This window comes from Eublepharis macularius, chromosome 8 (assembly GCF_028583425.1).
Source record: "Eublepharis macularius isolate TG4126 chromosome 8, MPM_Emac_v1.0, whole genome shotgun sequence".
Lineage (NCBI taxonomy): Eukaryota > Metazoa > Chordata > Lepidosauria > Squamata > Eublepharidae > Eublepharis > Eublepharis macularius.
Genome location: NC_072797.1, coordinates 139,737,622 through 139,751,091, shown reverse-complemented (window position 1 = coordinate 139,751,091; position 13,470 = coordinate 139,737,622). Strand labels below are relative to the sequence as shown.

The 13,470-nt window shown below is 45.2% G+C and overlaps 1 protein-coding gene across 1 annotated transcript in view; it reads left to right on the top strand.

The window, feature by feature from the left end:
- LOC129334623 (stimulated by retinoic acid gene 6 protein-like) overlaps window positions 1-13,470 on the top strand; it is a 94,230-nt gene that overhangs the window by 10,318 nt on the left and 70,442 nt on the right. Inside the window, exon 2 of the mRNA XM_054986840.1 lies at window positions 12,170-12,263. Coding sequence (XP_054842815.1) covers window positions 12,170-12,263 — 94 coding nt within the window. The remainder of the gene's footprint in view (window positions 1-12,169; window positions 12,264-13,470) is intronic.

Sequence of the window (13,470 nt, the reverse complement as noted above, 5' to 3'; positions counted from 1 at the left end):
GGAGCAGACTGCCCAGTGCCACGCCCAGTGGCAGCGGCGGCAAGCCCTGACACCCTCTTCTGCCTGCTTATGATAGGTCTGTGATAGGTCTTCTTTGTACCTTCAGCATGTTGCTTTTCTGCCAGTGTATGGCATTGATTGGAAGATTCTGTTAGGAATGGACCTCAATCTGGGTCCAGTCTGCAGGCTCAGGGCCAAGCTAGAAGTGAGGAATTACACTTGAATGGCAAGTGAACAAGTGGAGTGCAAGTGAACAGGGAGGAATACACGTGAGTCTGTTCACTTGCTGTCCAAGTGTCATTCGTCACTTCCAGCTTGGGCCTTAGGAGTCCATCTAGGAGAATGAAAGGCAGACACTGGCCCTCAAACATATGGGGGGTAACACAGGCATTTTCTCCCAAAAACCACCCATAAGGATCTGAAGCTTGATTCTGACAATCAGAGACAAGTTAATGGTTTTGTCAGGGCAGAACTTGGGGCAGAAGTCCAGGGCCTCAGCTCAAGGACTCCGTGCCGTCCCCCCGAAAGCAGGCTGCAGTTTTGCATTTCAAGTATACAGCGCCATCTAAGGGGGTGAAGCATGAGCCTCCAGTCCAGAGGCTAAAATTGTCTAACTGTAGTACAGGCATAAAATTTCTGAACATTTTGAAGCCATGAAAAAAAACCCCACAATTTTTCTGGGGTATTTTTTCCAAGAAAGAAAATCCAGGTATTTTGGGGGAAATAGGTGCAATACTTAAAACTTCTTTGATTGTTTTATAAACAGCTGTTAAATTTCTAATCATGTAATCCACCCCAATCAGGCTGGCTTTAGAAAGGGCCAAAGTACAGTTGAGCACTGTCAAAATCCTTATCAATTAGCCCTATCATGCGTAAATGGCCCCACTAAAGCCCTTTTTGTAGCATTTGTAGATCTTGCTGCTGCATTCGATTCTATAGACAGAAACCGTCTCTGGAAGATAAACGCTTGCTGTTTCTTCTTCAGGAATTGCACTCAGACATCTTTGCCAAAATCAGGGTGGGTACTTCAGGCTCTTTAACAGATGAAATTCCAATTCTTAGAGGGGTTAAGCAGGGATGTGTACTTGCTCCCATGCTTTTTAACCCGTACATAAATGGTATAAACAGCTGTTTAGCACTGACTTAGCATACAAAACTGTAATACTTAGCATAATTATGAAATTTAAAAAGTTTAACTGCCCTAGTTTTTTACAAGCAAAATTTCGAATAAAATTGATATATATGAAACAGAAAGCTGCAAACAACTGTACCCTCGACAACTTAAGTGAATATACCTTAGTTTTTGTTATCTGAGTGACAGGAAAAAATAAAAGTTGAAATGGAAGCGTAACAAGGGCGGTGGCATGTATCCCATTGCTCTACCCAGCAAACTTTGAAGCCTTCCTTTGTCCTAAAGAGCCACCTTCCAATTTCCTTCCAGAGGCAGAAGCGCCTCTGAAGTTGAAGGAAGGCCGGAGGAAGGTTCAGACTTAGCGGACTGGAGTGGAAATAGCATGTGACAGTGTATTATTCAGACAGAATCAGTCTCATACATTTACAATATAACCGACAGCTAATTTGGATATCATTAAACTTCATACCGTTGAAAAAAGCAAGTTTGGGTATCCTTAAACTTCATACCATTGGAAACAATGAACTATTCAGTCATGTCTTATCAAACATCTGATAGCTTACTAATTGTGCCCAAAACTAGTTACTTAAACACTGAAAACATTATATATGTCTACAGCATACACAGGAGTTAACACACTCTAATACTATGCATGAGAATCTCCATACTGTGCATTTTTATTGGGCAAAATTTTGTTTTGAAAAGCACTCCACTCCTTCTCAAAACAGAACATACAGCATAGCAGTCCCCCCTCCCCATGCAAAATTTTCAGTTTTTCTGCTAGAACTTTAAAGAAGCCCCTGGAAACTATTTCTGACCCACTCTGAAATTTTCTGTTTGTGTTTGTTTCCTGCAGTCTTTGCATCTCTAATTGCATGGCTGGGAACACGTCCCAATTCTACCGTCAACCAGATTCTGCTGAGAATTGTTCAGTAACCCCTCACAACATTCTCACTGATGTACCAGAACAGAGTTGGCTCATCGGCAGAAGAGTGCCCCCATACACAGGGGGCTGGGTTCTGTCTCCTTTAAGCAAACTGACATTTCTTGCAAGCCTTGGACCTCTGCCAGGTGCTCTGAGCTTTCAGCAGACCATGCTGAGAAAGTGTGGCGCCTGGGAGTCTGTAACCCCCCTGATGTAAATCCCCTGTTGCTGGTTTAATGTTCCTTTGGCCACATACGCTCTGGCTTGCCTGTTCCTGCCAGAGCTTCTAGCCCTAATGCTACCTGCAGTTCTGCTACGGTAGCCAGCAAGAGACTGGCAACTAGGGGGAGACTCACTGCTGGGGCTGGGGTGGGGGAGGGCTCTCACCAGTGACATGATGACATCACTGGCAACATGCTGATATCATTTCCGGAACAACTGGAATTGACGTCAGAGTGTCAGGACACAGATGGGTGTCCCCCCCATTTCCCCCCTACCCTACATAGCAACCCAAACTTCTGCTTTTGAGATCATCACTGCCTTTTCAGTGAATAGCCTAAGACCTAAAAGTGCCCCTATTACCTTAAGTACACACTTAGTTGCATGTAACTGACAGCCGTAGCTTAAGCTCTGTTTTGAAAGGGCTTAGGATGATAGCTAAGCGCTGTGCTGGCGTATCTTGATGCTGCACTGGCACATATAGAAACATGTCAGTGGCAAACCAGGCTAGTGCTGGGGTCTTAGAAAGGGGCTGTCAGTTTTCTAAACATGTGATCCAGTTTTGGACAGTCTATGTTGCCATGCTGCCTGCTTTCTCCATGTTCCTTCCCACCGACCCACTTCTCAGAAACATAGCTCTTACACTGAGATGCTCTGAGCGGAATCACAAGTGACAAAAGGCACAGGTTGGACACTTGTCAGCTTCCCTCAAGTTTTGACGGGAAATGTAGGCATCCTGGTCTTGCAGCTTGGCTCTCCGACTGCTGTCCAACGGACTTTTCAACTGTCACTTGTCCAACATTCCGCCAAGCTGCCTACATTTCCCCTCAAAACTTGAGGGTAGCTGACAAGTGTCCAACCTGTGCCTTTTGTCACTTGTAGTTCCGCTCTCTGATGGTATTACCTTGCATACTCTTCCAGTGCTATTTGGAGACAGCTACACCATTCTCTTCTCTAGGGCCAGTCTTAAGGACACAGAACAAGGTGTGTGTGTGTTTGTGTGTATGGCAGGAGAGACAGGGTTAACTCATCCAACGAGTGATCAGGGGTTGCCAGAGGGGTATCCCACTTGGTAGACAGGTTTGACAGACCCACCGTCACGCTTCTCACTGTGAGGCAGATTTTCTCACCAAAATCCAGTTTTCCTATTTTGATAGAAAGACTCTCTACATGGGACATCTTAAACTAGGACGTCCAAGTGTAGGCAGACGCAATGTTAGCTGGGAAGTGTAGTTTAAAAATACAGAGCCAAAGACTCTGTCAATTTCACCTCTCCACGTGAGGGTATATTAAAAAGGCAGAGGCGGCAGAAATCGCTCCTCAGAGCATTTATTAATTTCATCTTCACCTTGGAAGGGGTGTGTGTGAAATTGACAGCCTCCAGGGAAGCAAAGATGAAATTAATAAACCCTCTGAGGAGTGATCTCCCCTGGTTATGTGTTTTTAAACTACGCTTTCCAGCTAAAAATGCATCTCCCTACACTTGAGCGTTCTCGTGTAAGATGTTTTGTGTAGAAACTGTCCCAAGTAGTGTGTTAATCTGTGTTGTTTTGAAAGTCTGTTTGTCCCACCCTGACAGTCAGATATAATTTTGGCTTTTTAGCCCAGCCCAGAAACTTGAAGAGGAAAAGCAGGACCCTCTCCTTTTTTTGTTGGGAATGGCACTAGGGACTGTTTAACATTCAAAAGGAAATAACTTTATTTAATAGGCAGAGATTGAGTAGTCGGGGAATGGAAGTGCTGAGGTAAAATTTTGTGGGTATTACAGAAAACACTTTGAGTAACAGGCAAAATAGTATCCTTGAAGCTTATTTTCATATATTCTTGGTTCTTAACAGTGAGATGTGTTTTACTTAGTAAGTTATTTACAGCAACAATGTTTCTTCAGAACGTTTCCTATGTTGGTTCAGGTTTCCTGGATTTAGTCTGGAACTGTTTAGTCCCTTGACAACAGATCCGGGGGCCTCCTCAGACCCCCCCCCCCACCAAAACTGGGCAGGAATTAATCTTCTCCTCAGAAGATACAACCCTTCTTCTTTTGGCTTGAAACCAATTACCCAATCACTCTTGCCAAAACCACTTCCAGTTCTCTTATGTCTGTGTAAAGCGTGTTTCAGCTTATGTTGACACTTTTACTTTTAGTTCTTAGATTGAATTCTTCCTCAGGACAGTCATACTACAGTTAAAGCAATAGAGTCCTGTTTCTTCACTCCAAAGGGGAATCTGTCTGACTTTTCCTGTCAGTCTCAATCACACTCTAGAAAATCCTGTCAGAAACCAACTGACTTTCTTCAGACTGGTTCTAACTGACTAATCAGAGAACAGGGAGCAGCCATTCTAGGAAATAGTTAATCCTTCCCCTCCCAGCTCTCTGATTTTGCTGCACTGCGGAGGCCTGTTGTTAAGTGTAGTCTGTCACAACAGGGCAGCATCCAAAGAAGTTATGGAGCAAGTTATAAAAGCAAGATTTGAGATCTGCTCTGCAGTACCTGGAACAGTTACTAAGCAGCAGACAAGTTGCTCTGTCCCAGATGGAGCTTTTAAATCGTCTTCTCTGCCTCAGAGATTGCCCTCTTGCTGAGGAATGAGGATCCTTAAAGCAGCATGCTCTCCTTGGTTGGAACCTTGTATTCTGTTCCTTTCTGAATGAGCTCAGTAGAGTTTATTGAATGAACAGCAAAGAGATTAGAGGTCCTAGTGCAGCGATGGCGAACCTATGGCACGCATGCCACAGCTGGCACGCAGAGCCCTCTCTGTGGGCACGTGAGCCAGGGCTCATTTGGAGGCGTGGGTTTTGGCCATGCCCACGTGATTCCTTTTCTCAGGGCTCATTTGGAGCCCGAACGCACAGGAACGGCGTTTCAGTAGAGCTGAAGAGAAGTCACGTGGGTTTTGGACCCACCCACATGATTCCTTTTCCTCCGAGCGCAAGCCGAGTGGTGCTAGGCTTCAAAGGAACAGTAAGCTGCTTGGATTCCTTCTCCTCTGCTCCTTTACTTTCATTTGTGACTGGGGCGGGGGGTGGGGGGAGAGAGAGAGAGAGAGAGAGAGAATGAATGAGTGCAAGGCGAGTGGTGCTGAGCTCCAAAGGAACGCAAGCTGTTTGCATTCCTTCTGCTCTGCTCCTTTACTTTCATTTGTGAGGCGGGGGGAGAGAGAAAATGAGTGAATGAGTGCAAGGCGAGTGGTGCTGAGCTCCAAAGGGACGCAAGCTGTTTGCATTCCTTCTGCTCTGTCCATTTACTTTAATTTGTGACGGGGAGGGGGGAGAGAAAATGCGTGAATGAGTGCAAGGCGAGTGGTGCTGAGCTCCAAAGGGACGCAAGCTGTTTGCATTCCTTCTGCTCTGCCCATTTACTTTCATTTGTGAGGCGGGGGGAGAGAGAAAATGAGTGAATGAGTGCAAGGCGAGTGGTGCTGAGCTCCAAAGGGACGCAAGCTGCTTGCATTCCTTCTGCTCTGCTCCTTTACTTTCATTTGTGAGGGGGGGAGCTCTTTTAAGACAAAATATGTTAATTAGTTCGGACAACTGTATGAGTTGTTGTTTTTAAACTAAAACCTCAGTATTCAGGTTTAATTGCAGTGTTGGCACTTTGAAACAAATAAGGTGGTTTTGTGTTGCAGTTTGGGCACTCGGGCTCAAAAAGGTTCGCCATCACTGTCCTAATGGCATGGTGGAGTGTGTGTGCTTTTCTGGCTTACAGCTTTCCAATACAGGGCTCTTTTCACATTTACAATTTAAACTGCCATTTATGAGCATTTGCTGATCACAATGGCTTCCGCATGGCATCCCCATGTTCTACACTGTCCAAGGCAGTTTTGATTTGGTGTTTTGTTTTTCATTCTAGATGGGCTTGGAAGCCTCGGTGCAGTTTCGGGCTTTTGGGGCCTTGCAATTCACATCACACTTTAAAAAAAAAACTGAGCAGGCGTAGTAATGTTGCAATGTTAGAACCCACCCCCCTCCTCTTTTGCTGACTGGGCTGTCCCCTGCCCACTGGGGAGGCAATTGGCAGTGGAGTTCTGGGGGAAAACGTGTACTTTTCCTGCTTGTTCCACTCTCTTTTTTAAAAGCCACGCCAGGAAAGGGTTAAAATGCTGCTGCTTAATCCCTCCTGGCAGCTTCCCTGTCTCTGTGTTTCCAAAAGGCTGTGAAATTTTTTCTCTCTTTGGCAAAGCCCGAAACATGCCTGGGAGGGAGGGGAAAGTGGCCATTTAATCCTTTTCTGGCTTTTAAAGCCAGGAGGAATGTGCAGTAACATTACAATGATACAACCCATTCTTGCCTTGGGGGGGGGGAAGTGTTTGTGTGTGCATATCCCAAGGGAAAAGCAGCCATTTAACCCTTTCCTAGATTTTAAAGCTAGCACGGAATAAGCAATGTTAGGAATTGTTCCTGACTTTGAGGGAAAAAAGAGAGGAAAAAGGAGGAAGGAAGCCAATGGAAGCAGCCCAATGATCCTTACCTCGCTTTACTGAAAAAAATGGTGAAAAAGGCATTCAGAGAGCTGAGGAGGGTGGGAGTGGTTAATTCCACACAAACCAATCAGCTCCCTGGGAAAAGGAGGGGGGAAAGAGAAGCGGAAGGGGAGTATAGAGTTCACACTGGCATTGATTGGACCAGATGTGACTCAGCAGCAGCTTCAAAATAAAATCACACTAGAAAATCAGGGATACCATGGACAAACATCGGTTCTGTGTCCCATGACATCAAGGCCTCCTGGAGGACTAGGGATGTGCCACAAGATTGGCAAAGAGCGAATGTTATCCCAATCTTTAAGAAAGGGAAGAAGGATGACCCGGGAAACTACAGGCCGGTCAGCCTGACTTCTGTTGCTGGGAAGATATTAGAACAGATTTTAAAGGGCTCAATCTGTAAGCATCTGAAGGACCACTCAGTGATCCGGGGAAGTCAGCATGGTTTTGTTTCTAACAGAGCTTGCCAGACCAACCTGGTTTCCTTCTTTGATCGAGTGACCAGCTTACTGGATTGGGGGAACTCTGTTGACGTGATTTATCTGGATTTCAGTAAAGCCCATGACATTCTGATGGGCAAACTGGAAGACTGTGGACTGGACTATAGGACAGTTCAGTGGATAGGGAACTGGTTGGGGGACCACACTCAAAGAGTGGTGGTCAACGGCGTTTCATCAGATTGGAGGGAGGTGTCCAGTGGGGTGCCACAGGGCTCGGTTTTGGGCCCGGTACTTTTCAATATTTTTATCAATGATCTGGATGAAGGAGTGGAAGGGCTGCTCATTAAATTTGCTGATTGGGAGGGGTAGCAAACACCCAAGAAGATAGAATTAAAATTCAACAAGACCTGAATACTCTGGAGAAGTGGGCAGCTGTGAATAGGATGCAATTCAACAAAGACAAGTGCACAGTATTACATATGGGCCACAAAAATGGGAAGCACAAATACTGGATGGGGGATACACTTCTGGGCAGTAGTATATGTGAAAGGGATCTTGGAGTAAGAGTGGACTGTAAACTAAATATGAGCAGTCAGTGTGATGCGGTGGCAAAAAAGGCTAATTCAATCTTGGGTTGTATCAAAGGGGCAATAGCGTCGAAATAGCAGGAGATCATAGCCCCTCTCTATACTGCCTTGATCAGGCCACACCTGGAGTATTGTGTAGTTCTGGAGGCCTCACTTCAAAAAGGATGTGGACAAAATCGAGAGGGTGCAGAAGAGAGCGACGAGAATGATCAGGGGTCTGGAGACTGAGCCCTACGAGGAAAGGCTGAGGGCCTTGGGAATGTTTAGTTTGGAGAAGAAGAGGTTGAGGGGGGACATAATTGCTCTCTTTAAATATTTGAAAGGCTGTCATTTGGAGGAGGGCAAGGAGCTGTTGGCAGCAGAGGGTAGGACGTGAAACAGTGGGCTTAAATTACATGCACAAAGGTTATTAGGAAAAACTTTTTCACGGTCAGAGTAGTTCAAAAGTGGAATCAGCTGCCTAGGGAGGTGGTGAGCTCCCCATCACTGGCAGTTTTCAAGAAGAGGCTGGATGAATACTTGTCAGAGATGCTTTAGGCTGATCCTGCACTGGGCAGGGGGTTGGACTAGATGGTCTCTATGGACCCTTCCAACTCTATGATTCTATGATTCTATGACTACCTTGCAAGTGTGAAACTCCTGCAAACATGGGAAGCAGAATAGATACTGAAAAGCTTTAAAATCCCAGCGTGAAAAGGACCCAGAGATCCAGTCCAAAGCCTTCTGGGCTGTTGGGCTCAAATCACTGCTTGTATTAGGCTGTTGTCTGACTTCTCAGCCATGGAGTTTTCTGGTACCTCTCCTATCAGTCAGGTTCCTAGTCCCTACTATTTGGTCATGCCATTCTAGGCTAATAATTCCCAAATTGTGTGCTAAGGTGTCCAAGTGTGCTGTGACAAGGAGATACATTAAATAATTAACACCATTTTTTAGAATATGATGAAATCATCTGGAAAATGGGTGGGAGTAGCCCCCTGCACATTCATTTTTTTTCTTCAAATCAGACATTTGGTAAATACATGGGCTAACTGAAACAATGGGCTAACAGTGAAATCACCCTTTGAATTACTGACCACTGCTCAAATAACTAGGGGCTATATTGCTAAGATATATTTATTATTAATAAGGATAGATAACGACCTCTTAAGTTACATTTAAAAATGGGGAAAGGGTTTACAGATTAATATTAGTGTGGAAGAATGGTGCCATGTTGGGGAAATGGTTAGCACTAGATTGATTTCAACTGGTCTTACATTTTTTTTATAAAATACTTTTCTAGTGGTATCTGACTCCCCACAGACTAGTACTCCTATGTAATTCATTGCAGGATAAATGTTGGAGATGTGGTTGATCATTTCATATCATTTGGACATATTCTAAGATACCAACATTTTGGAGAAGTGGAATCTGGTTTGTTAGTGAAATTTTAGGGATCATCATACCTCTAGGTTTAAACATAAGATAACTGCTAGAGTACCTCAGATCTGGAGCTAGTTTTCAGTTTGGTCACTACCAGGGCTTCTTTTCTGGGAAAAGAGGTGGTGGAACTCAGGACCGCACAATGACATCACTTTGGGTCAGCTGGAACAAGGGGGGGAGTTTTTAAAAGTTTAAATTGCCCTCAGCGAAAATGGTCACATGGCCGGCGCAGAGGGCAATCTAAACTCCTCTCTTTCTGGAGATCAGGGGGCAGGGCCACCGGCCATGTGACCATTTTCAAGAGGTGCTGGAACTCCATTCTACCGCGTTCCAGCTGAAAAAAAGTACCTGATCACTACTACTAAGATGGTTATAACAGCAAAAGGGAAAAAGGCATAACCTTCTATAAATGAATGGTTTAATAAGATCCTATATACTTATTTATTGACAAGACTGTTCTATTATCAGCAAATTCAACAGAGCAATTAAAAAAAACTAATAGATTTAATAAATACTGGATGCTGTTTGTTATGTTCTGGCATGAGAAAATAAGTGGCAAGATTTACCCATTTGCCTTTTATGATTCTTTGCAGACTGTTTCATGTATATGGATTTATCTTCTTTGTTTTTGTTACTTAGATATATATGCATGTTTTTTTCAAATTCTCTCTATGTATGTAATTACAAGCAACAATAAATTAAAATTTACATCTCTAAAAAACCAGAAAGCAAGCAAGCAAGCCATGGCTGAGCCCAAAGTAACCGCGCTTAGCACAGCTTGCTCCTTGTATCTTACTTCCTTCAATCCTTCTCTGCTGAGGATAGATAATTCTGTTCAACCCTTGTATCTTGTGCAACTGGATCAGTTGTTCAGTCTAGATTCACAAGGTAGGGCTGCTTTTGGAAAACTATCCAGAAACTTCAGCTGGTTCAAAATGCAGCTGCCAGCCTACTGGCAGAATGAAGGGATCGCCTGGCCCTTGTACTGAAACATGTGTACTGGTTGCCCATTCTGGACACAATTGCAGTGTTGGTTTTTACTTTTAAGGACTGGAGACAAAGCACGTGCACTACCACCTCTTCTCGTACTATCCTGTCTACTAGTTAAGTTCCTCTTCTTATACCCTGTTCTCTAAACCACCGCATGCAAAGATGAGTAGGTGAGCTGGTGGTGGCAAGACAGAGCTTTTTTCAGTAACCTCCCCCACCCCCTGCCCATGGAATGCCTTCCTCCTTGAGGCCTACCTTGACTTAGAGCAGAACCACAAGTGACAAAAGGCACAGATTGGACACTTGTCAGCTTCCCTCAAGTTTTGATGGGAAATGGAGGCATCCTGGTCTCGCAGCTTGGCTCTCCGACTGCTGTCCAATGGACTTTTCAACTGTCACTTGTCCAACATTCCGCCAAGCTGCCTACATTTCCCATCAAAACTTGAGGGAAGCTGACAAGTGTCCAACCTGTGCCTTTTGTCACTTGTGGTTCTGCTCTTACTTTCTTTTAGACACCAAGTGAAAACATTTCTTTTTTACCTAGGGTTTTAATTGTGTCGTAATGGAGGGAAATTCCCTGTGGGATGTTGTCAGGAAACCTTCCGCAGACGGGTTCCATTTTTAAAAGTTGTTTCAATAGCCCACTTCCGACCTGTTTTATGAATATCATTTTAAGCTTCTCAGTGTTTTGTTTTTATGCTGTAGTTCTTCCCCTGGCTTATTTTCATGCTGTTGGTTTTGCTTTATTGTTTGTGAGCTACATTAAGCAGATCTCTGGAGGGAAGGCAAATAAATAAACGTAACAGAGTTGCCTGTCTTTTGGAGGAGGCTGTTTGTTGTATCCGTCTATGAATTCCCTCCAGTCAGGAAGCAAACCCATATCAGTGACTTGTACACAGAAGCCACGCCCCCCCCCCCCCCAAAGGGCACGCTTCTTGTAGGCAGTGCCTCAGGACAAAAATAGATGTGATGAGAAATTTATGAGCTAATCTCCTGATTTTAAACATGTTTTTTCAAGCAGCCATGGGGAGCTCTGATTCTGCTCAGAGTAGAAATGCGGGCGGGGGGGGGGGACAAACTTATTTCGGTTTTGCTGCCTGCACCAACTCCTCGTGCATATCACTCCCCAGAAGTTGCTGTTAATCACACTTAAGGAAAAAGTACAGGTTCCCGTAGTCCTCCTCCCCTCTCACTAGGACGATGAGTAGCCTCAGGGGGAATTTAGATTGGGGAAACTAAAGAGTGACTAAAGGGAACCTCCATATTCCAAAGCTGTTTACCTTTCACTCCCAGGGCTAGGAGACAATCTCAGGGGGACGCCTGGGCCTCTGCGCCCTCTCTGTTGGCCCTCTAGGACAGCTGCTTTGCCATTGTGTGAAACAGAATGCTGGACAGCAGGGCTTTTTTTCTGGGAAAAGGGGTGGTGGAACTCAGCGGGTTGCACTTGGAGAAAATGGTCACATGGTTGGTGGCCCTGCCCCCTGATCTCCAGACAGAGGGGAGTTGAGATTGCCCTCCACACTGCTGAGCAGCGCGGAGGGCAGTCTAAAACTCCCCTTTGGAGATCAGGGGGCGGGGCCACCAACCATGTGACCATTTTCAAGAGGTTCCGGAACTCCGTTCCACCGCGTTCCTGCTGAAAAAAAGCCCTGTTGGACAGTATAGACCAGTGGTCTGATCCAGGAGCACACCTCTTGTGTAAAACAGAGCAGAGGAGAAGCTTAAACCTCCTTTCATTAGTGCTACTGTGGTAGTCAAAACACCTCCCAGCTGCTCAACAGAGTTGGGTGTCCCTACTGCAGACATGTCCATGGCGTCTGCTCAGGTCTTCAGCTGTCAGAAGTCTGGGAAATGCTGCTTCCAGGTGTTTTCAGCAGAGGTGGTGGTCCGTAAGAGGAGGCTCTTGGTTATACTTGGGGCAGGGGGGGAGGGAGTATTGAAATCTGTATATCTAAATCTGTTATTTGTGTTTCCTGAGCAGGGATGATTTTGACAATGACACTGACACTGACCACGACATGTGCCGCAGTTCAGTAGACATGGAGCATTACCTGCATTACTCCCTTGTTCCATCTGTAAGTAGATCACAACACCCAACAATTATTGACAGGTTGGTGTTTTCTGATTGGCGGCGTGTAGCCAGCCTTTCACAGGCTTTGCGAAGTAGCGCTTTCTTGTTTCTCCTTTTTGCTGGAGTTTACCGACTGGATTTTATACCGAAATGGCATGGGTGCAAAGTGAGGGGTCTGCCGTGGGTGTGGAGAATTGGCAAAAAACTGCCTCCTTGATTCTGCAAGTAGAAATGCCCATTCTCTTGGAACGGTTGTTTTGGAGATGGGGTGGGGGGGAAAGGTTGAGCGAGAGAAAACCGTACAAGTCTGATAGGCAGCGCTCTTTTCCCGTAATGCACGTATACTAGAATTCATTGCCTCAAGGCACAGGGCTGGCTGCTAGTTCAGATGGCTTTGAAAGGAGATTGGACAAATTCATAGGCAGTGAGCCTGTCAGAAACTATGGTGGTTAAATGGAGCGTCTGTGTTCAGAGGAAGTGTGGCAAGAAACAGCAGGAGAGGGATTTTGCCTTGATGTCCTACGTGTGAACTTCTTGGGGGGGGGGGGTGGAATTGACCACTGTGACAATTGGGATGCAGGATTAGATGGACAACTGGTCAGATCTGTGAGGTCTTTTCTTATGTTATGGTCTTTGAAGGTGGGAGGAAAGAAAAATAAGCCATGGAGATTCCTCAACCAAAAGAGAATATGGAATAAGAGAACAAGTGTAGTAAAGTGGTTAGAGTGGTAGGTTAGGATCTGGGAGATCAGAGTTCAAATCCCTCCTGAGGCACAGAAACTTGCTGGATGACTTTGGGACAGCCACTGTCTCAGACTAACCTTCATCTCTCTGCAAATGGTAGCCAATGGAGAGCCGGTGTGATGCAGTAATTAGAGTGTTGGACTAAGATCTGGGAGACCCAGGTTCGAATCCCCACTCTGCCACAAAAGCTCTCTAGGTGACCTTGAGCCAGTCACAAACTCTCAGCCTAACCTTTGTCAGAAGGTTTTTGAGAGGATAAAATTAAATGGACAAGAGGAGAAGAATGTAAGCTGCTTTGGGTACCCACTGGGGTGAAAAGCTGGGTGTGAATGAAGTAAACAAACACATAAATCAGTGGAGAGGAGCAAAGGACATGTGAGCACAGTGGTATGTATTTTCAAGTAAACTAACCAAGGAGATAATGGAGATAATCTACACAGCAGCAGCAATCTTACGTTTTTCCCAGT